Source organism: Rattus norvegicus, chromosome X (genome assembly GCF_036323735.1).
Source record: "Rattus norvegicus strain BN/NHsdMcwi chromosome X, GRCr8, whole genome shotgun sequence".
NCBI classification, from domain to species: domain Eukaryota; kingdom Metazoa; phylum Chordata; class Mammalia; order Rodentia; family Muridae; genus Rattus; species Rattus norvegicus.
The window spans coordinates 16,090,306-16,117,332 of record NC_086039.1 but is presented as its reverse complement, the minus strand read 5'-3'; the positions used below and the strand labels follow the sequence as shown (position 1 = coordinate 16,117,332).

Sequence of the window (27,027 nt, the reverse complement as noted above, 5' to 3'; positions counted from 1 at the left end):
GAGAAAATGAAACTGTTTCCTGAGTAAAAGAAGAAAGATGTGCCCATGAAGGCCCTGAGTCAGGGCTGCCACGAAAGTGAGAGGGTGATCAATACGAAATACTGTGGCTAATGTTGCAGGCAGAATTTGATGAAGAGGATAGTGAACATCAAAAGGTATACTGGATGGAATGCAAAGTTGTGATTCAGAGAGCAAGGAGTGGAGGATTAGGAAGTGTTTGATTAGAAACAGCTCAAGGGGATTGCCTGGAAAGTCTCAGTCTGTCTGTCTGTCTGTCTGTCTGTCTGTCTGTCTCTCTCTCTCTCTCTCTCTGTGGTGTGTGTGTGTGTGTGTGTGTGTGTGTGTGTGTGTGTGTGTGTGTGTGTGCAGACTAAAGAAAATACAGGATAAAAGGGGCATCCTGTCTTCCTTTATCAGCCTATCATTGTTCTGTTCCTCTGCATTTTCCTTTCTGTTCTCCCCTCCCATTCCTTATTATTACAGAAATCTCCTAAAATATTTTTGTTGTTTTTTCAGTTGTTTTAGATATAACTGACTCAATTAGATTCATATGCTCAGTGAAAAGAGCCAACATTGAAGGAGCAGTTGAGAACTTGGAGGAGAAAGATAATACTTGATACAATAAAGGTTTTGAAAAGAAAACTAGTCATAGAGGGTGGTACCGGCAACAGTCAGGGCTCCAGCTAAGTGATACTTTGTTTACTGAATCGATAGAAATAAAAGATGAGATCCAGTGCATCTCAGAAGCAGCCTTGAAACTTGAATTTCTAGCTGCTTACTGTGTCTATCAGCTCTTTCCAATTTCCCTTACCCTTACACTCCATATCCCCTTGAGTTTTCTCAATTCTTGCCCATCCCCATAACATGGTCTATGATCGTTTGGAGACAGGATCTAGTTAGGTTCATGAAGATGCCTTTGAATTTACAATCTTTCTGCCTTAGTCTCCTGGGATTACTGACATATATGAACATGTTCAGCTAGTTAATTTTATTAAAGTCTGTCTGACCGAAGCATTTCATGAGTTCCATGGTTTTCTTGTCTTGAACGATGGTGTCTTCAGATAGCAATTACATAACAGAGAGCCATCATCTCCCATCCTCTATCTTACTGGCAGCCTTTGGTGTGAAATGACCCCACATAGAGAATGCCCTCCTGTCCAACAACTAGAATTCCTTCTCCAAACAGAACTCTTTAGAAAATAATCTTCATTTTTTTGCATAAAGATTAAGGTTTTGGTGTCAAGAAATTAGAAAATACATGCCTAGTGACAGCTTCTCCAAGTTCACAGAATTCGTGCAGAACTTTGCTGGACTAGAATTAGGAAAGAGGAAGCAAGATTGTGGCAAGGATTTAGAATCTACTGAAGCCTTTGCAGTTCACTTTTTAACCTAAAATTGTGTTTTGCTTGTGGTAGAAGATGAGGCTAGTTTTATGAAAGGGTATTAGACTTTGCTAAAGAACCACTTAAATAAACAGGATTGCCAAGTGTCCCCCTTCTGTGTTTACTATGGTAGCTAGGTTTAGGAGATGATGTCAGAGAGCCCCTAAAGACGTGTTCTCTGTAAGTGTAAGAAGATGAAGACACGGACAGGAAAATTCATGGCTGAGGAGTACCAGGTAGGGTCTGGATCTTTGTGGACGTAGAGAATATTTTTTTTGCCAATCTTCAGGGTTCTTTTTTGACTCTCGTGTACTTTTCTCCATTTAAGTCTATATAAGTTTGTGTTTACATGACCAACATCCTAGTCATTTCCTAGGTAACAATTCACCTCCAGAGGCAGACAGTGAATTATAAGCGTTTTGTGTTAGCTTTTTGCTTCCTTAGGACACTGATTCTCAACCTGCAGGTTGTGTCCCCTTTGTGACAGTGAGGGGTAACCGGGTGGGGGATGAAGGTGAATGGAGAATGACCTTTTCACAGGAGTCACATAAGACCATTGGAAAATACAGATGTAAATTGTAACTTATAGTGCAATTTATAACAATATTAAAGTTACAGTTATGAAGTCACAACAAAAATAATGTTATGGTTGAGGTCACTACAGTATGAAGAATGATACTAAAGGATTACAGCATTAGGAAGATTGAGAAGCACCCCCCTTAGGGTATTATCTTTCTTGGCCCAATTTCTATATTTTACAATAGGCATTCACCATTTATAGTTGTTAGGCTAAAGTATATGATTTTAAGATAACTTCTTTGTATTTTCAGAATTCTGTGCTTGATTTCTCAGCACCAAGTGGGTAATAATTGTTTAATTCTCTTAATGGAGAAAAGGATATTACTTGTGAATAGTTGGCCTTACAAGAAATACATTAGTAGATTCTGGGAATTGTTGTAATTCTTATATTATTTAATGCAACATACATTTTCAGGTTAAATATCGTGTGTGTGTGTGTGTGTGTGTGTGTGTGTGTGTGTGTGTGTGTGTGATTGAATGATTTACATTCCAACAATGCATGAGTAGGTTTTTTAGCTTATGAAGCATTTTTTGTAGTAAAACTTAAGTACTGAAAGAAAGTGCTTCAATACAAGGTCCTTAGGATGTGAGCACCTATAGCCACACATAAAAACCACCACACAAATATTCTGCATACAGCGTTCGCCGAATCCGTCTCAAGGAAAAGAACCCAGTAGAGCTGCTTCCCAGTCTGTTCTGATGTTTGTAGCTTTTAGGTATTCTTAGTAGATGCCCGTCTTGACAATGAATAGTACTGCTTCTAAAACCAAAAGCTGAGTAAAGTTGATACCTCCAGTAAAATTGAGCTCCCGTGGGCAAAGATAAAATGAATGCGTGTGAATATTCAGGCCCATCAAATAGGTTTTTCTATTGAATTTAAGGGGAAAAACTTACTTCTCATGTATTATTTTAATTAATTAATTTTTGTGGGGGTCATGGTGTGTATATGTAGGTTAAGGACAACTTGAACTAAGTTGCTTCTCTCCTTCTAGTACGTGGGTCCCAGGAATTAAACTCAGGTTTTCAGAATCAGCGGTATGCACTCGTACTAACTGAGAGATCTTGCTACCTTCCTTTGTTATATTATTTAGATACAGTTTTAGTACATGGATTAGGATTTTAAGAGGCAGGCATGGATAGAGAGACTGTACTTAAGGTAGTATTGTATTGACAAAGCAGACTGATAGATCAGTTGAACAGAATGTATTATGCAGAAATAGATTCCTTTACAGTCAACATTATTTGATCTTCAACAAGAGAGTGAAGGCTACATAATTGTAAAAAATGCTTTCAACAGTTGGTGCTAGAATAACCACATATCCCCTGTAGAATATCTGTAACACATGAGTAAACACAGAGCTCTCACCATTTAGATAAAGTTGAACTCAAAATACACAACAACCCAAATATTAAGTACAAAATGATACAAACGCTGGGATATAATATGTGAGAATCTCCAAGGTCTGAAGTTTGGTGATGGTTTTGTACGTGTAACATTACAAAAAAGGAAAAGGAAAAAAATTGAAGTAATGATAGACAGAGTCTTGATTCTGAAGAAACTGATAGACCAGCTGAGAAAACAAAACACACCATGTTAGAGACCCTTCATGTTCTCACTGACCAAGATTGGCATCAGGGATGAGTTTCAGTCTGAGTTGCCTCTGAAGCAGGCTCTGAGAAAATTTGAGGCCATGCATTTAAAAGGAGTGTATAACAAACGTGAGAGAAAACTGAGGAATGGAAGGCATGAATGGAGTCATTTTTAGACAAAAATCACCATAGGTGACTAGAAGTGAACACTGGGAAATAGCATAGAACACGTGTCTCAAAGTTAGTCCACACAACCGGTGATGAAACAAGCTCTTACTATGGCTAGAATTGAGTTATTGAGGGTTTCCCCCATGGCTCTCAAACCCCTGGTGCTTCAGCCTGCCAGGAATATGTGTATAGCAGTCTTGTGTAATTCTGTGAGAGTCCTCGGGCAGTCTCAGATGTCACCAGGTGGAACTTAGGAATCCAGAAGAGCCCGACGTCTGTGGGTTGGGGAGGAGAGCAATGGCCAGAGGATTCTTGGAGGAGGTGAAATTTCACAGTGCTCTTTCTCTTCTCTCTTAGGCGTCATCATGGTCTTGTCCCTGCTGTCTATCGTCTACGGTGCCTTACGTTGCAACATCTTAGCCATCAAAATCAAGTATGATGAGTACGAGGTCAAAGTCAAACCCCTGGCCTATGTCTGTATCTTCCTCTGGAGAAGCTTTGAGATTGCCACTCGGGTCATCGTCCTGGTCCTCTTTACCTCTGTCCTGAAGATCTGGGTGGTGGTGGTCATACTTGTCAACTTCTTCAGCTTCTTCTTGTACCCGTGGATCCTTTTCTGGAACAGTGGCTCCCCATTCCCTGAGAACATAGAGAAGGCCCTAACTAGGGTAGGTACCACCATCGTGCTCGGTTTCCTCACTTTACTCTACGCCGGTATCAACATGTTCTGCTGGTCAGCCGTACAGCTGAAAATCGACAATCCAGAACTCATCAGCAAGTCCCAGAATTGGTACCGGCTGCTGATTTACTACATGATGAGATTCGTCGAGAATTCTGTCCTCCTGCTCCTGTGGTATTTTTTTAAAACTGACATATACATGTATGTGTGTGCACCGCTGTTGATTTTGCAGCTGCTCATTGGGTACTGCACCAGCATTCTTTTCATGCTTGTGTTCTATCAGTTTTTCCACCCTTGCAAAAAGCTCTTTTCTTCTAGTGTTTCTGAAAGCTTTAGCGCATGTCTCAGGTGTGTCTGTTGGTCCTCCGCGAGGAGAAAATCCACTGAGCCAGTAGGAAGGATAGACACAGACTTAAAGGCATGCACAGATCAAGGTGCACAGCCTTCTACCAGTAAACTAACTCCCGAGGCCACTGAGATTTGGACCGCTGTGGACCTGTGCTCCACTTAATGGAACCTGAGGATTCTTACAAGGAATGAAACTTCATACACGTCACTAGCCCTGCACAGGCACTAAGGCAGGGAGTTAGCTCTTAGCTCTTAGTTCTCTGTGAGCTGCTCCCTTTTATGAAGCTCTTGGATTTGAAGCAGCTTTGGGAACACTAGGGAAGCCTACTACCCCACAGTTTGTTTCACACTTGACTCTGTTATGTCCTCACTGGCCTCGCTGGCCATTTCATTGATTGACACAGTTTCCCTGACGTTTCAAGTTGAGCTGGTCCTATTCATCAGGTAGAATGAGGAGAAATGCTTGTTTTCTAGCTTTCTAGCCTGTTGTCTCAGTAGCCTGATGCTTTACTACTACTGAATATAGCTTTACATAGAAGTCCCCATGATGCGTGGACTAGGTTACTAGGGATTTTACAACTCTGTTCCAATTACAAGTTACAGGAGAGCTATTTAAGTTTGTTTTATCAGTATGTTCATTTTCACCCCATTAAGACTTTTATACACAACCAACTGTAGCCACTCTGGCATGCAATGTGCATTTTGCTTCAAACCCTAGATTTGGGGACTTTATTTCCTAGGATCCATTGATCCAGTTACTTAGGAAAGCCATGTTTCATTCCACGTGCTGAAGAAAGTAGTGATGAGGATGGATTGTTAGAACATCAAAATGACAGAAGCTTATACAAATATCCAAATGTTTAAAGATAGGAATTGGTTAGAAGGTAGGCTCAATTCACCTCATAACTCAGTCTTGTCCTATAATTCTGCAAAATTTCTAGTAGAATTTTCTAAAATTAATATTTTAAGAAAGAAAAAAATAAAACTAATAGTCTTCATACCTATCTCCCCCTTCCTCACTTGTCAGGAAAGTTTTAAACAAGGCTTACCTCAGTTCATTTGCTGTTGTTTCTAGAAAGCCCTATTGAAATCTTCTCCCTGATGCAAGTGTATAGGACAGTTTACTTTTCATGATTTTAAGAAAAAGAAGTGTTTTCCTCACTACCACCCTTAGTTAGAAATGTTGACCTTAGAAACTTTCTAAATTATAGAAAGTAATGAAATGATCAGAAGTTTTTGTTCCTCATAAAATCCATTTTGACTTGATTTGAGTTCATTTTACTGAGATCTTAGTTTTGTCCTCCACACCATTTCATCTAATGAATAATTTTTCTCTGATCTATTTATTTTAATTTAAAATGGTTGGATAGAATATTGTCAATAGTCTGACGAAAGTGCCAGCAACCAGTGCTACGATTTCTACCACTAAATGTAGATAGATGGTAAAATGTCTAGAAAGAAGTGACCATAAAATCCGCACCAACTTAACATGAGAATTGTACCATAATTTAGTACATTTTCAAAGGCAACATTATTTGTGATTCTATGGGATAGAATAGATATTTAATTTTCTGGCCACATAAATTCATAAAACACATTCATCTGACCATCATACTCATAGTTTCTTTTTTAAAACTCTTTTTGGTATCAAATTGATGAGTGATTTCATAAACAAATGGAAATTCAGTTTGGCAAATGTTTTACTATACTAGAGGTTTCATAAAATAATGACTATTCTTTGATGTGTCATTCCCACTATTAATCTTTATATCATTTTGTATTCACACACTTAGTAAGGTTCTGAACCTTAGAGCGTCCATTTGCCTTTCCTGAGGTGTTTGCTCTCATTTGTAATTCTTCTGGCTTGTCAGGATTTGTGGTTTACTTGTATGAGAATGCATAGGCAGTACATCCTTCTTGACCACTTTTAACATAGAAAAGTCAAATAGGTGTTTGTCTCTGTTTTCTGTTGACCTGTGTATCACCTTTCCTGTTTTTAATAGCTCTAGATACAGTGTACATCATCAGAATGATACTTTATATGACAGATACTTCTTTGTAGTTTCCTTGCTCACAGGTATAAACCTGTTGAGCATGTGTAACAAGTCCAGGGAAAACAAGCTTAAGAAGCTAAAGCACTCCTGTTTTGCGTATTTCCTAGTTTAAGGAGTCCACAATGATTGCAAGAGTAGGAAGAGCCTTCCCAGGCCATTCCAAAGTGTTTTCCTCTATGAATTCATTTTCTAATGTTTACAGACACTAGGTCTTTTCAGTCTTTAATGTGAAGGACATCCTCTCCTTGAAGCTTTCCGGTGACTGAAGGTAGAGTAGTATGCATTTCCAATTTCAAGTCATGCCTTGAAAGTGAGACTAGCATCACTTTGACACTTCCTGGGCAAGTTCAGAATTAGACAAGGGTAAGGACACTTGTATGTTTCTGGCCTTGCTTTAGAAGCATGACTCAAAAATACTTTGAAACTCTTAGTTTTCAAATATATTGTAAGCCCTTTTACCTTAGACAGTTGGGAAGCATCTCGAATGACCTCAAACCCAAGTAGCAGTGCTAAGCAAACTATCAGACACCAAAGGTCACACTTTATAAAGACAGGTGGTTTTTTTTAACTTTTTATTTTTAGCTAATTAGATATTATTTCAGTCTCTTGGCATGTAGGCATTTTCCTTGTGTTGTCCCACAAGCTTACTTAATTATTCTATGCCTCAGTTTCCTAACATATGAAATTTACATGATACACTGTTCCAACTTACCTCACAAACTCGTTGGAAATATTTCATTAAATAATACACACAAAAATATTTCAAAATACCATAAAAAGTTATTATATTCTTCAAGTCCATAAACTGGTTATTGTTTTTTTGTTTTGTTTTGTTTTCTGGACTGAAATGACGTAAGTAGTTTCATCCACATCCTATCTTCAGGGAACATACTGGTCTTTGGTCTTCTCTGCAGTTGCCCACTCTTACCATCAGTTGATTACAACATTTAGCAGGGCGTGCATGATGGCTCAGTGGGGGAAGGTTTGTGCCACCAAACCCAACAACCCAAGTTCCACCCTTGGGGCCTATCTGGTGGAAGGAAACAGTTCCCACAGCTCTCTGATTTCCAAAAGCATACGACGGTGTGCGTGTACACACAGATGCACAGAACACACACACACACACACACACACACACATGCGCGCACACACACACACACACACACACACACACACACACACACACACACTCACACTCACTCACAAAACAAAGACTTTAGAAATAGCCTCTAAGCCCTTAGCACTTACTTGGTGGGAAAAAAAGACCAGTGGATCTCAGCAAGTGCTTCTGGTAGCAAATAAGTTTATTGTCTTGATATTATCTTTTATAAAGAATGTAGCAGCATCTTTTGATGATTGTACATTACAACTTAAATGGCCGATTTGAAGCATTAATTAAATGTGAATGTAATCTGTTCAATTTTGTAAACGGGGAAATAAGCGTAGTATTGATTGTCTTGCAAACACAGCATTTCCTTGGGATCTATCTTACATTAGTATGGTCGTATGTGCCAGTGCATCTCAGCCAGTGGCTTGTGGGCACTTTTGTGGACTGCTTCTTGGAGTCATTGACTCAAATGTTGTTTATGTTTCTTCATATAATAAATTAATTTTTTTCAATTTTCTCTTGCATTTTATTTCTTGTATAATCTTCAAATGACTTCTTTTTAAATTTAAGGCCCATTTGAAAGCAAATTTGAAAATGTTTTTTGTGATTACTTATGTTTTAAAATGTAAAATGGAAATCCCAGTAATCGGATGAGAAGTTCACGAATGCAAGGATTCAGGCTTACAGTGCAACAGCTCTCCAGGAAAACACTGCTGTCCTGTGAGAACTTGCTCTCTTTATTCTTTATTCAAGTCATGGTGCTGGATACTGCTACTGAGATTCTGCTGAGTTATCTCAGGTATTGTGTATGACACAAGGACAGATGTGAGATATATATATATATCTATATATATATATATATTCATTCTAGATAACATGAATATAAAATACCAGGATGACAGACTTTGGCTTAGTGTGAACATCATAAACATACTACAAAATGAATTGCTTCTGTGACTAGAAAAAATATCACTCATTGGAAGGGGTCACTGGGGTCACACAGCATGGGCTAGGTGCGACTTGTTTTAACAGTTTGTTTCTAAAGGTGTCCTTTTGCTTTGCAAAGATATAACTATAGGATATCTTCCTATTAAAAATAACTTTGTTGGAGCATAATTGCTGCATAAAAACACACATGTTGAATGTGTACAGTTTACTGAGTTTAGACATTTGTATACTCCCAAGATGTCATCACCGCAAACAAGGTGCTACACCTCAAAAACGTTCATTTTTTTTGATTTGGGTTCTTTTTTAGAAGAATGGGACAAAAGAGTGACCCTATTAAAGATCATACCACTGTCTTTGCAGCTTTGAGGTACTGTGTTACATGGCAGATCTCTAGAACATACGTGGTTTACAGTTGAGCTTTCATATGCATCCAGTAACAACTGCTTTACCCTCGAGCCGTTGGCAACTACTATCTGTCTGTATTATGAATTTGATAATTTTAGACACCTCATTTAAGTAGAGCCACAAAGTATTCTTCTGTGTCTGGCTTATTGTGATTAATATAATGTCCTCCAAATGTATGTGTATTGACAGGAATAGCAGTTTCCTTCCTTGGAAGTTAATAGTCCAGTGTATGCATATACTGTGTTTTCTTTATTCATTTGGATCCCTTTCCTGGGGTGGCTGTTGGGAATGCTATTGTGATGAATATGGAAGTGCACTTGTCTCTTAGACATCTTGATTTGATCTATTTTGACTGTACTCCCAAAAGGATCATATGGTAGTTCTATTTTTTTTTTAATTTTAAGGGCCATGATGATGAGACTCCAAGCCAAGAAGTTGCCATCTTATGGCATTTCAACTGTGCCCCTTGCTGGCCTTGTTGACAGTTTGTACCCCCACCCCCAACTGAGAATTCCACTACTCCCTCCCAACTGGCAACTTGGCATGTGGCGTGGGGGAGGGAGTAGAATATATGTGCATATATTTATAGTGTGTGTGTGTGTGTGTGTGTGTGTGTGTGTGTGTGTGTGTTGTGAAAGACTGAATCAGGGCTCCATATGTTCAGTTAAGAAGAAGCCCTCATCCCTGCTGGATAAGATAATGCCTTCCGGGCACAGCAGGTTGAGGGAGGAGTGTCTACACTCCTCTCGGTAATCCCCCACCTATGCTCTGTAGATGACCAAGACAAACTCAATGATATTTTTGCAGACATTTGTTTTATATGCCTTTGCTTGGGCATTTTGTTTTTGTTTTTTCTTTTATCGGCCTTTTGCTTGTGTATTATGGCTTCCAGTTTTGTGTTTTTATAGGTTCTGTGCGTGTGCACATGTGTGTAAATAGATCTTGTATTTTTATTCTATCTTTTTGTCTAAAGAGAAAGGAAGGGGATGGACTTGGGAGGGCGGGGAGATGGGGAGGATCTGGGAGGGAATTGGGGAAGGAGAATCTGTGATCAGAATATACTGTATGAAAACAAGTTTATTTTCAATGAAAATATGGTTTTCTTTAAATATTAGGAATGAGGTGAGGGCAATGAGCTATTGTAGATATTTCTCTGACCATATTACTTCATGTCCCTCTTACAAGGGATAATGTTTTTCTTTTTTAAAATTAGTTATTTTATTAACATTTCTAATGTTATCCCCCTTCCTGGTTTCTCCTCTCAAACCGCCTATCCCACCCCCTCCTGCCCCCTGCTTCTATCAGGGTGCTCCCCCACCCCACCCACCCACCCACTCCTACCTCACCAACCTACCATTCACCTATGCTGGGGTATCAAGCATTCACAGAACCAATAAAATACCAAAAATTTAATAGACTTCTGAGTGTGGTGGCTCATGTCATTGACCTAAGCACTCAGGAGACAGGGATACATAGTGAGACAAAATATTATATATTCTTGTGGGGAGGTGTATATATATATATATATATATATATGTATATATATATATATATATATATATCCATCTCCATTGTGCAGTATTTAGAAGTAATCAGGTCTGTCTCTTCAAACATTTGTCATTTCCTTATGGTGAAAGTATTCATAATCTTTTTTCTAGGTATTTCAAAAACTCATAGTCACCACCTATGGTTATGTACTGTGCAATAGAACACTAGAAATTACGATTCATATCTAACTATAACTTAAGGAACATAGCTATTTTATGAATGTCTTTGCAATGGAAAAAGCATGCCAATTATACATTATAATTAAATGAATAACATTCTCAGCAGGTTTTCTTTTGCAGGAAAAGATCCTTTTTAGCAGTGAAACTTGGTATGAAATTCAGAAACCCTTAGCCCCTTCTTTCCAGGTACACAACAAGGCCTGGCAGAGGAGCCCTGATATGCCAAGATGGCGAGTTTCTGCAGAACCATGCTCTAGACTGTAGGTGTGTCCACCTGCTCGTCACATACAGCAAAGATACCAATGCAGGAGACCCAGCACACAATCATAAACTTACTTAAGGGATTATGATGTGGGTTTCTGAAATCCTTTTAATTCAATTGCAGGACTAAAGCATGGGCATTGTAGATGATCCTGTTGTTCTACAATGTCAGAAGGCGGGGTTGAACTGTTAGGAAATGCCCTATTATATTTTCTCTGCAAATCATTAGATTTCCAGCAGTGGTGGTTTCAGCAAGGTTCAGACCGAAGAACATCGTCGAGGCATGTATAACTAGCTACACACAGCAGCCTCTCCACAGCAGATGATGAGAGGAAGCTTTCATTAATGACTGTAGTGACAGCATCTTGTACAGGGGAGGAATTCCAGGCTTTGCTGCCCTCCGAAGAGGAAAGGTTCGTGCAGACAGATTTGAAGATCCTGTGTGTGCTTATTCTTGCCTGTCTCCCATCCTGAATTAATTTTCTCTCCTAGTGATGAGTTTTTGATTGAAACCTGATTAGCCTACTTCCTAGAATCCTGGTAATACCATCCTCTTTACATATCTGCATTATGCAAACTGGCTTAATTTCTTATCAGTTCCCTTCTGATCCTAATTACCTCATCTACAGTTAATGAGTCAGCTTTAGAAGTGGTAGAACTCGAGAAACAAGACAGGATGGACAGTTTATATTTCAGAGCAATGCTTGAAGACCATCCCCTACTCGGCTCTGCAGCACAGAGAAGAGTACCCTGCTGTCACCATCTCCACCAAGAGGACTTCCTTTTTTTTTTTTTTTGGTATAACAAAACATACTACTATATTTCACAGATTACAAAAGGCAATAAAATTCTGATGCCCGATTCATAAGGAAAAGATTGTAATGAGAATAGAAAATGGCGCAACATTATTTCATTGTGTGACAAAGAATATAATGAGAATGGGATATAGTACAAACACAAGTCATTCCGGTTACAGTTTTAAGATTGTAATGTCATGGTTCATATCACATACTTAGGAAGAAGGTGGTACCCAAAGTGTTGCAATATTCAATGACTAGTCTGAATTTGGTGAGAACATTATCACATATAGCTCTGTAGAAATTATACTAAATAGATTAAAAACTCTTACTCATCAGAAAGGACAGATAGGCTTAAAAATTAAACAATGCCTCTAAAGTTTCATTTGTAAACATAGCGTGAGTACAAATGAAATATGAAGCCTTCCAAGTCTGATAGGAAGGTGAAGGTAGGAAAACTACGGTGTGCTGGTGAATACACCAAAGTAAATATTTTCTCCATCTTTATTAACTTGGGTATTTCTTATTTACATTTCAAATGTCATTCCCTTTCCAGGTTTCTAGGCCAACATCCCCCTAACCCCTCCCCTTCCCCTTCTATATGGGTGTTCCCCTCCCCATCCTCCCCCCATTACCTCCCTCCCCCCAACAATCAGGATCACTGGCAGTCTTGGCAGGACCAAGGGCTTCCCCTTCCACTGGTGCCCTTACTAGGCTATTCATTGCTACCTATGAGGTCAGAGTCCAGGGTCAGTCCATGTATAGTCTTTAGGTAGTGGCTTAGTCCCTGGAAGCTCTGGTTGCTTGGCATTGTTGTTCATATGGGGTCTCTTCAAGCTCTTTCAGTCCTTTCTCTGATTCCTTCAACGGGGGTCCTATTCTCAGTTCAGTGGTTTGCTGCTGGCATTCGCCTCTGTATTTGCCATATTCTGGGTGTGTCTCTCAGGAGCGATCTACATCCGGTTCCTGTCACCCTGCACTTCTTTGCTTCATCCATCTTATCTAGTTTGGTGGCTGTATATGTATGGGCCACATGTGGGGCAGGCTCTGAGTGGGTGTTCCTTCTGTCTCTGTTTTACTCTTTGTCTCCCTATTCCCTGCCAAGGGTATTCTTGTTCCCCTTTTAAAGAAGGAGTGAAGCATTCACATTTTGATCATCTGTCTTGAGTTTCATGTGTTCTGTGCATCTAGGGTAATTCAAGCATTTGGGCTAATAGCCACTTATCAATGAGTGCATACCATGTGTGTTTTTCTGTGATTGGGTTACCTCACTCAGGATGATATTTTTCAGTTCCATCCACTTGCCTATGAATTTCATAAAGTCATTGTTTTTGATAGCTGTTCCTTAAATGGATTGGCAGAATTACCATCCTGTCTAGGAATGAGTAGTATCTAGCACACATTTGGACAGTTATTTTCAAGCCAATGGGGATGCTGTTGTGAGTGGTAGGAGGAAACAAATGAAAACTCTCATTGTGGTCAAAGCAGTCATCAAAGTCCTCCCAGCACACACCATAAACAAGAAATAAAACCTGAAAATGGAAGCACTATCATGTCCAGTAAACCTAAGGACACTTACTGTGCTTGAAACTACAGGGCTACTATTCTGTGAGGTAGTTTCTCAGTGGGGATAGTTTCTCCTGTCCACTAAGAGTCCCCACTGTGGACAAACACAGTTTACTTAGGCAGATGGCCGTATCAGCTCACCAGCCCCCAGATAATTCAGTACCCACCTAGACCATCAATTTCTTCCTTTAGTGTTCTCAAGAACTAATGACTGCAAGAGAGAAGCAATAGTTTTGTTTCCTCCGAACTCCATGTGGATCTCCAGTTAGGTGGTTGGATGCACGTGGAAGGATTCTTTCCCATGGTTTAGAAAGTTTCTGGGTTTAATGACCTGCACTGATATATTTTTTCAATTTATGAATATATTTCCTTTTTAAATGTTTTTATTATTTTATCACATCCCAATCGCCGTCCTACCTCCTCCCCCTCCCCATAGAGTCTGTCCCTTCATCCCCCCTCTCCTTCTCCTCTAGAGAGTATAGGGCCCATCCTGGGTATCCACAGCCTGATGTCTCTACAAGGTTAGGCACTTCCTCTCCTACTGAGGCCAGACATGCACTTACATTAAAAGTATTGCATGTATGTGTTTCTTCTGTCAATAAATGGACTTACAAGATTAGTGGGGGAAAAGGTTCGGCCACTTCTATCTGAGGGCAAATCTTTCGCCTGTAAAAGGCTTAATGCTGCCTAATCCTGTACTCCAAATCTGACCGTGACTCTGGACTTTTCTTTATTGAAGTAGGGCTAAGGTGTTGGCATAGCAGAAGTGACACCATGATCATGAAGTTGGTTTCCACACGGTGAGGCTTATTCATTCACTCCAGTTGTGCTGATTCCTGACTCCTGTGGTGCCTCCCCCACCCATGTGGGAAAGTCAACTGCATTAATTTCTGACAGTGGGAGAATGTTCGCTCTCTCTCCCCAACTAAATGTATTTTAAAAGAAAATTAAATAAGAAGAGAAAGGGCTTAGGGGGTGCATTGCATCGCAGTGATCTTCATGGAACCAGGGTCCTACTTCTCACCCAGTACCATGTGTTATTGCAAGCAAATTCCTAAGTCCTCTGCCTGAATGTTGACCTCATTTCCTAGGTCTTAGAACACCTTTGAATTTCTTTATATCACATGTTCTACCTTTCACACTGAATTCATTTTCTCCTTTCTCTGGAGAACTGATTCTGAAGAAAAAAGATAAGCAAGGTTTCTATTAAGCCCCAAAGAACTATTTAGGTATGCAGGGCTGTTTGTATCCTGACAGAGCTGCCTGGAATTATAGAACAAAACAAATATTATTAAGGCCTGGATATTATCTACACAGTTCCAAAGGGAAATTAATTAGATGCTAGAATGTCATGTCCTTAAATAGCATTCATATTCAGCATCTAATATTAATGAATGCTCTTATGTATACACCAGTACTCACACATGTGGTGGCCATTAACCACTTATGATTACTAAGTATATGAAATATGTCTACTTCAAATTGAAATGTGTAAATACAAAACATGAATATCTTAAAACTTCAGTAACAAAATAAATTAATGGATATATTAATCATGATTACCTTTACATCAGATGACATGATGAAGTCAAATATTTGGAGTTTACTGGCCTAAATAAGAGAGAAATAAAGTTAAATTTACCTCATTTAATAAAATTAAATTTTACCTCTTCCAAGTCACTGTTTCCTGTGACGACTGGGACATTTAGAATCAATCACTAGGCTCCCTTCTGTGGTCTGTGTTGAATTAAACAGGGCAACTTCAAACATGTGGTCTGGTGAATACTTTCATGAAAACCTGTATTTATTTCTCTTTTCAATTTTTTTTATCTGGGAAAGGGAATTTAATACATGATTGTAAGGTGTTTTGGTCAAATGTATCCCTCACTTCCTCCCCTCCAGTGCCTCTGTCTCATAACCACTACTACTTTCCCTCATCCATTCTGAAATGTTGACTGACTTGGTCATCTACAGGCCCTGTGCACGCACTTACAGCAACTGCCAGTCCCTATTTGAAGCCCTGTTATTTTCAAACAACATTGTTGCAGCCGCCACAATTTCTGGCTCTGTCTTAATGCTGTTGCTTTTGCAATGATCCCTTCCTCCCTTTGGAGGAAGGTTTATGAAAAGATAAACCATTTAGAACTGAACACTCCATATTGCTTTATTCTCAACACTGATCCATTGTGTATCTCTGTGTTAATGGTCATCTACTGCAAAAACAAATCTCTAACAACTGGGACTGTGAAAGACCCTGGTTCTAGTCGAGGGGGTTTGAAACCCTGGTGACCCTGAGGAACCATAGGCGTTTCGCCTGACTCCCAGGAAACCAGGCTGGTCATTAGCCTGCAGCCCTCCATAGATTTGAGACCATCAGTCACATAAGGGCAAGCACCTTCACAGGTAGAGGACATGACCTTAGGTCACGTAGGCTCAAGACAGATCCCATTATAATGAGGTGCCTAAAGGCCTGGAGACTTAGCCAATGAATTTCTCTTCCCAGACACTGCTCCCAGCTAAAGGTATTTTTTTCTCCATTTTTATTAAATTGGGTATTTCTTATTTACATTTCAAATGTTATTCCCTTTCCCGGTTTCTGGGCCAACATCCCCCTAACCTCTCCCCCTCCCCCTCTATGCCTCCCCCCATTACCTCCCTCCCCCCAACAATCACGATCACTGGGGGTTCAGTCTTAGCAGGACCCAGGGCTTCCCCTTCCACTGGTGCTCTTACTAGGCTATTCATTGCTACCTATGAGGTCAGAGTCCAGGGTCAGTCCATGTATAGTCTTTAGGTAGTGGCTTAGTCCCTGGAAGCTCTGGTTGGTTGGCATTGTTGTACATATGGGGTCTCAAGCCCCTTCAAGCTCTTTCAGTCCTGCGAAAGGTATTTTTAATCTCCGGCCCACTCTGAGAAGTAGGATATGATTTTATTCATCCAATTTCTGCCATGACAATAAACCCCTTAAAGCCACCACTGTCTCTTTTTATCAGGATCCACCATAGGGAGCTGTAGAAAACCCCTTCACCTACAAAGCTGCCTTCTAATCTCCCTAAGAAAGCCTCCCTGGGACCACAGGAAGCTCAAGAAGAAGGATGACCAAAATGTAGATGCTCCCACTCCTTCTTAAAAGGGGAAAAAATATCCATAGGAGGGGATATGGAAGCAAAATTTAGAGCATTGAGTCAAGGAATGGCCATTCAGAGCCTGCCCCACATGTGGCCCATATATATACAGACACCAAAACTAGATAAGATTGATGAAACTAAAAAAAAAATGCATGCTGAATGGGACCGGATATAGATCTCTCCTGAGAGACACACCCAGAGCATGTCAAATACAGAGGTCAATGCTAACAGCAAACCACTGAGGTCTATGACCTCTTCTTGACCTGTAGGTTCTTGATTAGATTTACAATACTGAACATGTGGAGTTTAGACCTGTGGAGTAGATCTTAAATCCAATCAGAACGTGGTTTTGTTACCTCTGTAACATTTATGCCGCTATTACACCTATGGAAAGATTTTACTAGGCTGGTTGTTATTGTAGTTTTCAGGATTCACAACTGGGTAAGACTGTGGATGATTTTCTCCCAAGGCTGCCTGCATAAGATCTAGTAGGACTGTGAAAGCTAGCCAGTAGTGCTGAAACGTCCAGGTTACTGTACTAGCTTGAATTCTCTGTCTTAGGATTCAAATACGCAGTATCTTCAGCAATACTCTCTTACCTTCAGGTTGTGGTTGGTACCCAAGAGCACTGGCAGCAGCCTGCATTGCTTTGAGAAATAGGGGATTCCTCTGACCAACTGGGAGGGAAATGATACGCATTTGGCACGGGGATGTTTATCTGATAGCCCATGGCATGTAAAAGTGCCATTATCCTAGATAATTACAAATAATTAAATATATATAATTGTCTAATATGTTGGTTTGTCTAATTGCTAGTTTTAGGATCTCTTATATGTTTTAGATATCATTATGTTCTCAGATATCGTCAAGAACCGTGTAGCCTCATGCTGTAGGTTATTTTTGTACTGTGTTGAATGTTTCCTTTGCTGTACTAAAGCGGTTATAGTTGATATAATCCCACTTGTATACTTTGGTTTTCATTGTATGTATTTCAGGGGGATCATATCCCAAAAATCTTGCCAATTTCAATATTGCAAAGCATTTCCTTGTGCTTTATTCTAGTGGTTAGATAAAGTCGTGTCTTATGCTAAGGTCTTAAACATTCATCTGCATGTGGCTGTGCAGTTTTTAACACCATTTGTTAAAGGGGATGTTTCTTCTTCACAGTATATTTTTTGGTGCTTTTGTTCAGAAGTCATTTGGTGATAGATGTGTGTGTGTGTGTGTGTGTGTGTGTGTGTGTGTGTGTGTCTACTTTTGGGCTCTCTGTTCTTTCTCTCTCTCTCTGTGTTTACTTTTGGGCTCTCTGTTCTCTCTCTCTCTCTCTCTCTCTCTCTCTCTCTCTCTCTCTCTGTGTGTGTGTGTGTGTGTGTGTGTGTGTGTGTGTGTGTGTGTGTGTGTGTGTTTATTTCAATCCAATACTGATTTGACTACTATAGCATTATAGTAACCTTTAAAGTAAGGTAGCATAGTCTGGTAGCTTAGTATCTCCTGCTTTGTTCTTGTTGCTCAAAATATCTTTGACAATTGGGAGTTATTATGGTTTAATACAAGTTTTACATTTTTCTACATCTGTGAAGAAAGCCACTATATTTTTTATAGAAACTGTGTTCAATCTATAATTGGTTTTTGAAGTAGGAACCTTTAAACAGTACTGATTATTGTAACCCAGAAATAAGCTTTCTGATCCTTTGGCAGTCTCAGGTGCTTCTTGGGTCAGCCCTAGTATCACACATATTTACTTCTTTAATATTGTCCCTTAAAGTACCAGTAAGCATTTTCTCTCTTTTTCTCTTCTCAAACTATATTTCAAGTGCTTTATATTCTAGGCCACTTACTCTGTTTTTGTCTATTCTATTTAGAGTCCATATCACATTTAAAGTTTTCCTAAATGGATTTTTCATCTTAATAATTTCTATTTGACTTTTAAATTGCTCCTATATTTTTGTTGCTTCTTTGTTATAATAATGACACATTTCTGTTTTCTTCAAGCTTATTGAGTTAAAAGAATTCCTTAAATTCCTTGAAACAATTGTTTTAAGTTCTCTGAGGTTACTATCACATTGGTTACTACCTGGTCAGTTTCTGTCATTTTATGACATGGTTTTCTAAAAGCTCATGCTGCTTGTTACCATATCGTATCATCTGTCTCTGAAGGATCAGGTATTGTCTATGCCTGTCTTTCAAGGGATTTTAAGGAATCTTAGTCACTTGCTTTATCCTAGCACTATATAGTACCAAGGTACAGAGCTGTCAGAAGCCTATCAATGATGTGGTGTCATTGTTTCAGTGCTGCAAGCAAAGTTGAGCTTTTTCCAAATTTTCCACTAAAAATCATGCAGTAGAGTACGTGGAGAGTTGTCTTTCCTGTAGTGGTTGTGCTGGGGGCCTTGTTTACAGTTACTGACTTGTGGTTAGGCTTTTAAGAATCACAGTCAATGGATCAGCCACAAGCTCCTGCATGCACAAGAGCCAAAAGCTGTGTCTCTCTCTGAGGCCACTGCCCAAGAAGACTGGTACAACAATGGGTTAGGAACAAGAACTGTGCTTCAAAGGGTTGCCAGTTCCTTAGCCCCATAACCCAGGACTGGCAGAGCTAGCTACAAGTGGTGGAATGGGAAGTCCAGTAAACCGAGGCTGCATACCTTCCCTTACAGGAACTGCACCAGAGGCTCTGTCCTCAGGCAGAACTATTTATGCGGGCTGGAAGGCCTGGCCATGTGTGGCTTCAGCAGCTAAACAGGCTCCAGGGCAAAGGCTTATATCCTTTATTACTCTTTTATTACTCTGTGCTACTCATCCTTCAATGGAGCCTTGAACGACACAAGTGGAGCCTTGTATATTGTTGGTGAAGGCAGACTATTGATCATCTTGGCTTCTGGTAAGCTGGGTTGTGTGTATCTCATGAGTTGTGAGAAGCTGTAAAATCATCACAGATAGCAATGATGCAGGCCAAATCACAAATCAGTCCCACATGTTGTACAAATGGTTCTGGGATTAGTACTGTGGAAGTTCAGGAGTCTTGTATACAAGTACTGCTGAATTGGCTGAAATTGGGGGAGAGTGGTGGAGACAGTCCCCTGGCCCCAAAACTAAGTTGCACCACATCTATGTATCAGCCAGAGGGGCTTGGACTTTCTCAGGGTAGGACAGGTGTTCCCAAGCCTACTTTATGGGTAGAACTGATGCAACTGAAACTCAGGTCTGTCCTACAGGAACACAGATTCCCGTGTGATCATTGGTTTACAAGCTCTGTCTGAGCTTTGAACTACCTATACAACCTTTATTATTATTATTTTTTTTACTTAAATCTTGGTCTCACACTGAGCCTGCTACTGGACTCACAGGAAAATGCCTGTCCTAGATTCTCTATCGTGTTCCTCAGCTGGTTGAATTTGCTTCCTACTCTCAAGCCTGAGGTTAGGTTTGGGGGTGGGGGGTGGGTGATGCTTAGCGGAGTCTTTATTGCCTTCCATACACAGTTACAATGGCTTAGTTTCGTGTACTAACCTAATGAAATAGGCATCATGGAACCGTTTTCTAGTCGAATGTCACTATGACATGCCCAATCCTGGATTTCAAGTCTAAAACCTAGATTTAATTTTCTCTCCCCCCTCCAAGTGGTAAGTATTTCTTTCTGGGGTTTTCTTGGATCCGGAGGAAAGTTGTAAGGGTCTGAATGAGAAGAATCCAACATACACCTCAATAGTAGTAGAACACTTGGCCCCTGGCCCAAGGGAGGAGATTTAAGTGGTGCAGCCTTGCTGGGAAAAGCATGTCACTAAGGCACTGGGGGCCAGACTATGGGATGAAAAGCTCCAAAGCATTTTCTAGTTCATTCTCTCTGCTTCATGCTTGTGTTTGGAGATGTGAGCTCTCAGCTCCCTGCTACTATCGCCATGCCCGCTAGCTACCATGTGTCACCTCTCACCACCTTCACACCTATGATGGACTCATGCCTCTGAAACCAGAAGCTCAAATAAACTCTTTCTTCCATAAGTTTCTTTTGTTATGGCATTTGCTTGAACAAGAAAAAAGTAGCTATGGCAAAGGGAATGATGGGGAGACATTTTTTTCTTCCCATTTTCTTCAGCACTCTTTCGATTTTGTTATACTGTAAGCAGATGTGGCATTCTCTTACCTGATTCCCTTAGCTCCTGTGAAGTTATTGTGGCCTGTAGTAGCTGCTCTGCTTCCTTGGTCTGGGGAGAGATTGCATGAGGATTTACTCAGCCACCATCTTGCTTGGCCCATTAAATGATACATAACTCAGTTTTAAATATAGGCTAATAAATCAAGCAGAGATCTCTCAAAAGTAGAAATGGCCAATGAATATTTTCAAAATGTTTACTTTTCATTATTCAGGAAATGTGAATGAAACCACATAGAGGTCTATCTTAGCCCATGCCATCAAAACAGGAAAACAGCTGTCCACAAATGCTGGCCAGGAGATTGGTTGGTAGAAGTACGAACTTCCGTCAAATGCTATGGAAGTCAGTGTGGATGTTTCTCAAAAAAAATAAATCCACTATAACATCCAGCTATACCACTCCTGGGCGTATACAATACTAAAGGACTCTGTATCCTACTGTAGAGAGAGTTGCTCATCTATATTTGCTGTCCAACACCTAATGAGTGGATAATGAAAATGGGGTACATACATAGAAGCCGTAAAGAAAAGGGAAAGGATAAAATTCACAGTCAAAGGATAGAACTGAAACGTATTTTACTGAGTGAGGTAATGTGACCCAGAAAAACCAGCATCACATTTTCTATCTCATATGGGAAGCCTAGCTTCTAAGTTTTAGATATGTGTATAGAACAGTGTTTATGCATAGAGGCCAAGAAAATCAAAGGAGGCCCATGAGAGGGGCAAGACAGGGGCCTCACAGGTAAGGAGAGTAATAGTGTACATACGACATAGAAGTGGAAGGGAACCCCTGGGGGTGGGAAGAATGTAACCAAGGATGGGAACAGGGGGATAGAAAGGAGAGAGAGGGGGAGAGAGAGAGAGAGAGAGAGAGAGAGAGAGGGAGGGAGAGAGGGAGAGAGGGAGGGGGAGGGAGGGAAGGAGGGAGGGAGAGAGAGAGGGAGAGAGGGGGGGAGAGAGAGGGGGGGAGGGAGGGAAGGAAGGAGGGAGGGAGGGAGAGAGAGAGGGAGAGAGGGGGGAGAGAGAGGGGGGGAGAGAGAGAGAGGGAGGGAGGGAGGGAGAGACAGAGAGAGAGAGAGAGAGGGAGGGAGGGGGAGAGAGAGAGGGAGGGAGGGAGGGAGAGAGAGAGAGAGATCGGGAAGAGTTGAAACTAAGAGCTCATGGAAATGTTATAAGGAAACCTGATACTTTGTATTCTAATTTAGAAACAAACGTTTAAGAAAAAAAGAAGGAACCAGATACCTTTGACTAAAAGTAGGAGGTCTTAGGAGGTCTTGCTGACCATCTTCCCTGGCCTCCTTTCACCTAGGAGACAGTTACCATGAATATGAAAGGCATTGTGACCTCACGCAAAGGAGTTCAGGGAAGTTCATGAGATCATTTCCTGTCTCTCTGTCTCTCTATCTCCCTGTCACTGTCTCTGTTTCTCTCCCTCCCCACATATACACTCCCTCTCTCCTTCTTCTTTTCTTCCACTTCCTCCTCCTCTTCTCCCTCCCTCTTTCCCTTCCTCTATCCCAATCCTTCTGGTAGCGGGTCCTAAAGACAACCACTGGTGAGGCTTCACCACTCTGCTTGCTTGCTTGGTTTTGTTTTGGTTTTTGTTTTTTTTTTTCAACTTTTTAAATTGACTTTACATCCTGATCGATGTCTCCCTCCTGGTTACCCCTCCCACAATCCTTCCCCTCCCCTTCTCCTCTGAGAATGTGGAAGCCCCCTCTGGGTATCTCCCATCCTGATACTTCAAATCTCTGTGAGGCTAGGTGCTTCCTTTCCCACTGAGGCCAGACAGGGCAGCCCAGCTAAAAGAACTATCCCACAGACAGGCAACAGCTTTTGGGATAGGCCCTGCTCCAGTTCTTCGGAACCCACATGAAGACCAAGCTGCACATCTGCATATGTGCAGGGGACCTAGGTCTACCCTGTGTAAGCTCTTTGGTTGGTGATTCAGTCTCTGGGAACCTCAAAGGTCCAGTTTAGTTGATTCTGTTGGTCTACTTGTGGAGTTCCTTATCCCTTTCAGGGCCTTCAGCCCTTCCCCTACCTCTTCCATAAGAGTCCCTGACCTACATCCAGTGTTTGACTGTGGGTCTCTGCATCTGTTTCAGTCAACTGCTGGATGGAGCCTCTCAGAGGACAGTTATGCTAGGCTCCTGTGTGCAAGAATAATAGAGTATCCTTAGTAGTATCAGGGATTGGTGCTTGCCCATGGGATGGGTCTCAAGTTGGTCATTGGTTGGCTGTTGCCTGAGTCTGCTCTAACCCCCATGCCTGCATTTCTTGTAGACAGGCTAAATTTTGTGGGTAGGTTGGTGTCCCTATCGGTCCACTGGGGTTGTTGCCTGGCTACAGGAAGTAGCCTCTTCAAGTTCCATATTCTTAGTACTGTGAGTCTCAGCTAAGGTCACCCGCATTGATATGGGGGCCTCTCCTATCCCAAGTCTTTGGCATTTCCTCCAGATGCCTCCCTCCCCCACCAAATGTATATTCATCCTCACGGCCATCTGGCCATCTCTCCTGTCCCTTCCCATACTTGGTCCTGACCCTCCCATTCTCCTCCCCATCCCCTGTCCCACACATCTCCCTCCCTCCTTCTGCCTCCTATTTTCAGATTTTTATTGGATATTTTTATTTACATTTCAAATGTTAACCCCTTTTCTGGTTTCCCGTACCAAAAAAAAAGCCCCCAAAAACCCAAAAAACAAAACAAAACAAAAAAAAAAAAAAACAAAAAGACCCTTATCCCATCCCTCCTCAACATTCTTGTATAAGGGTGTTCCCCCACCCATCCACCCACCCCTTCCTGCTTCCCCACCCTGACATTCCCCTTCAGTGGGGGGGGGGTGTCGAGCCTTGGCAAGACCAAGGGCTTCTTCTCCCATTGGTGCCCAACATGGCCATCCTCTGTTACATATGAAGCTGGAGCCATGGGTCTGTCCATGTGTACTCTTGGAATGGTGGTTTAGTTCCTGGGAGCTCTGGTGGGTTGGTATTGTTGTTCTTATGGGGTTGCAAACCCCTTCAGCTCCTTCAATCCTTTCTCTAACTCTGTTCTTGATTCAATGGTTGGCTGCAAATATACACCTCTGTATTGGTCATGCTCTGGCAGAGCCTCTCAGGAGACAACTATATCAGGCTCCTGTCAGTATGCACCTCTTGGCATCCCCAATAGTGACTGGTTTGATGGCTGTATATGGACTGGACCATCATGTGGGGCAGTCTCTGGATGGCCTTTCCTTCAGTCTCTGCTCCAAACGTTGTCTCCATATTTTCCTCCTATTAATATTTTTGTTCCCCCTTTTAAGAAGGAGTGAAGCGTCTGCATTTTGGTCATCCTTCTTCTTGAGTTTCATGTGGTCTGTGGATTTTATCTCGGGTAATTCGAGCATTTGGGCTAATATCCACTAATCAGTGAGTGCACACCATGTGTGGTTTTCTGTGATTGGGTTAGCTCACTCAGGATGATATTTTCCAGTTCCACCCATTTGACTATGAATTTCATAAAGTCATTGTTTTTGATAGCTGAGTAGTACTCCATTGTGTAGATGTACCACATTTTCTGTATCCATTCCTCTGTTGAAGGGCATCTGGGTTCTTTCCAGCTTCTGGCAATTATAAATAAGGCTGCCATGAACATAGTGGAGCGTGTGTCTTTGTTATATGTTGGAGCATCTTTTGGGATATGTCCAGGAGTGGTGTAGCAGTATTTCTCTTTCTCCACATCCTTGCCAGCATCTTATATCTTAACCTTATGGTTTGTGTAGATCCTGTAGATCACCGTCCCCTTTTCAGACCTATGGTCTCACCTCTTGCCAGCAGAGGGCAGCACAGAAGATGTTTTTCAGCAGCAGCTTTCCACCTTAGCCTCTCCAGGTAATGCTGGGCTTCTGGGACCCTTATGGCCTGACCAAATTGCTGGGTTACCTTCCTTTGTGAAAAGTAAGGATCTTGAGGGGGGTAGAGAGACATCCAGTCGACAGCCACTAATAGAAAGGGGCACAAAAAATCCCCTAAATTGGATATTGTCTCAGTTAATTTAATAGGCCTCTTCTCAGACACAGTTCTGGGAGAGGCCTTTCCACCAATGTCATGACTTTAATCTGCTTTCATCTTAGATTATTTTTCTTATTTAATTAAATAATTTTAACAATGTTACAGCTTGACAATTTCCTAAGTGTAGTATGATCATATTTGCTCCCCATCCCACTTTCTCATGCTTTTCCCACTACTGTCTATCGTTCTTCCCTATTCCTTCCTACCTTCCTACCTCCATGACCCTCTTCCACTGGGTGAGTTTAATTAGAGTTGCTTGTATCAGCACACATGAGGAGTTTTGTTTTGTTGTTATTTGTTTACCAAAACCATGAAAACCTTACCTGTGACTGTAACACTGAAGAAAACGATACCCTTTCTCTAGGCAATCATTAATTTTTATTAGCTCCAAAGGCATGGGTGGGACCTCATGTGCTCTCCAAACACACACACACACACACACACACACACACACACACACACACACACACACTGACCTTCCTTCTCCTACGTTCTCCTCTCTCTAGGTGGGGAAGTTCCCATACCTTAGGCCTCCCTTGCTAAAGGAGAAGAGTGTTCTCATTGGGGAGCAAGGTGGCCTCGGTCCCAGAGGGTTGCCTTTTGATATGTTCAGTCAGAGTCCAGGGGAATTGGATAAAGGTTCATGCTCACAACAAAGTTGAATCTCAAGATCATGAGGTCCACCCTGAAAATTGTGGGGTTTTTTTTCCAGGTCTGAATGGAAGGAGACATTTTACTTTCTTTCAAATATCCTAACCCAATCACTTCTTTCCCCAATCCCAGGTCAATGTTAACTCATGGTGACTAAGAGACAGGATCAAGAGATCTACTCCTCGGATGTTACTTGGAAGGCAATGGGGTCCCCTATTCTTAAGCCAAATGTATAGGGAGACTATGTTAACTGGTTAGTCATCAGTAAGGCTCATCCTCCCTAGATATTAACCTGCTGTCGTGAAGTCTTAATCCTCGAGAACCTTTACTTAGTGTTGCTTATAAGAGGATCTGCTGGCTGGAACTCCATTCCTTGCTACCTGGTAATATCCTCGGCTTGTCACCTACCCTGCCCTTCACAATCCACCACAGTTCTGTCCACTGCTGTGGTGCCTGCAGATGTTACCACCTATATCTCATCCCCCCAACTAGACTCAGACCTCCTGGAAGACAAGGACCATATCTATTATTGGGTTAGGTCCACATTCCCTAGCACAGTAGGATATACACATAGGAACTGCTTAGTATGTATTTGTGGATTTGATTCAAATGGGAAGATGTAAGTGTTTTCATATTTTCTCTTAATCTCTCTCCTGTCCTTTCCTGCCTACTCTCGTCACCTCTGGAATTTGCATTTAGTCTTTTGCTTTTTTTTTTTTTTTGGTTCTTTTTTCAGAGCTGGGGACCGAACCCAGGGCCTTGCGCTTCCTAGGTAAGCGCTCTACCACTGAGCTAAATCCCCAGCCCCGTCTTTTGCTTGTTTTATAGTTTGCATATATTTTTGGCTTGGAACTACACCACATGTGTTGATATCAGACACATCCAGTTGTCTGCTGATCGACTTTGTTTAGGACACATTCTTCCTCTGTGTATTTTTGCACAGATGTAAAATATAGTGAATAGACTCATGACTGGCACATTGTCAATAGTTACGGCTTGTCAGCTACTAAAAATGAGAATGTGACTGCTGGCTGCAGTGTCAATTCTCTTGGGGTCGAAATTTTCTTCAGAAGCTAGGATGTCCGAATTGTTCTGTAACAGGAGATGAAGGCCACCTTGGACAAAGTAGCCAGACCACCACCAACACCACCACCACCACCACCACCACCACCACCACCACCACCACCACCACCACCACAAAAATAAAAAAAGGATGCACACTGGAAAACGACCTATTAATCCCATTGCCTCTGCTATATGGGTTTGATATGGCAACTACAAGTTTACACACACATAGCAAAACACTACATCTTAAGTATTTTCTTTTTTCTCTTCAGACCAGTTCTGCTTTTCAAGAGTGTGGGGTTTGCAAATGATCCCTCAGCAGCTGTATGCTCCATGGCCAGCAGGCGGCAGTCTTTGCTCATCCAGGC

General features: G+C 41.3%; 1 protein-coding gene and 2 long non-coding RNA genes across 8 annotated transcripts in view; 2 read left to right on the top strand and 1 right to left on the bottom strand.

The window, feature by feature from the left end:
• The window catches only part of Xk (X-linked Kx blood group antigen, Kell and VPS13A binding protein), a 36,410-nt gene extending 27,990 nt beyond the window's left edge, over positions 1-8,420 (top strand). For both annotated transcript variants that reach the window (NM_001012227.3, XM_039099957.2), the window contains 1 exon segment: positions 4,077-8,420. In NM_001012227.3, the coding sequence (NP_001012227.2) occupies positions 4,077-4,909 (833 nt within the window). In that variant the 3' untranslated portion in view covers positions 4,910-8,420.
• Positions 1-22,236, bottom strand: part of LOC102553061 (uncharacterized) — a 171,909-nt gene extending 149,673 nt beyond the window's left edge. For 4 of the 5 annotated variants that reach the window (XR_010061336.1, XR_010061333.1, XR_010061335.1 and 1 more), the window contains exons 1-3: positions 22,133-22,235; positions 20,882-20,942; positions 15,176-15,223 (exon numbers count right to left, since the gene is read on the bottom strand). This is a non-coding gene — a long non-coding RNA (uncharacterized LOC102553061). Of the gene's footprint in view, positions 1-15,175; positions 15,224-20,881; positions 20,943-22,132 lie in introns of all 5 variants that reach the window. The other variant, XR_010061337.1, reaches the window with a different exon arrangement.
• On the top strand, positions 22,162-26,331 carry LOC120099348 (uncharacterized). The gene is made up of 3 exons (XR_005498447.2): positions 22,162-22,445; positions 24,655-24,763; positions 25,727-26,331. It is a non-coding gene; the product is annotated as an uncharacterized LOC120099348 (long non-coding RNA).
• Positions 26,332-27,027: the final 696 nt, after the last annotated feature.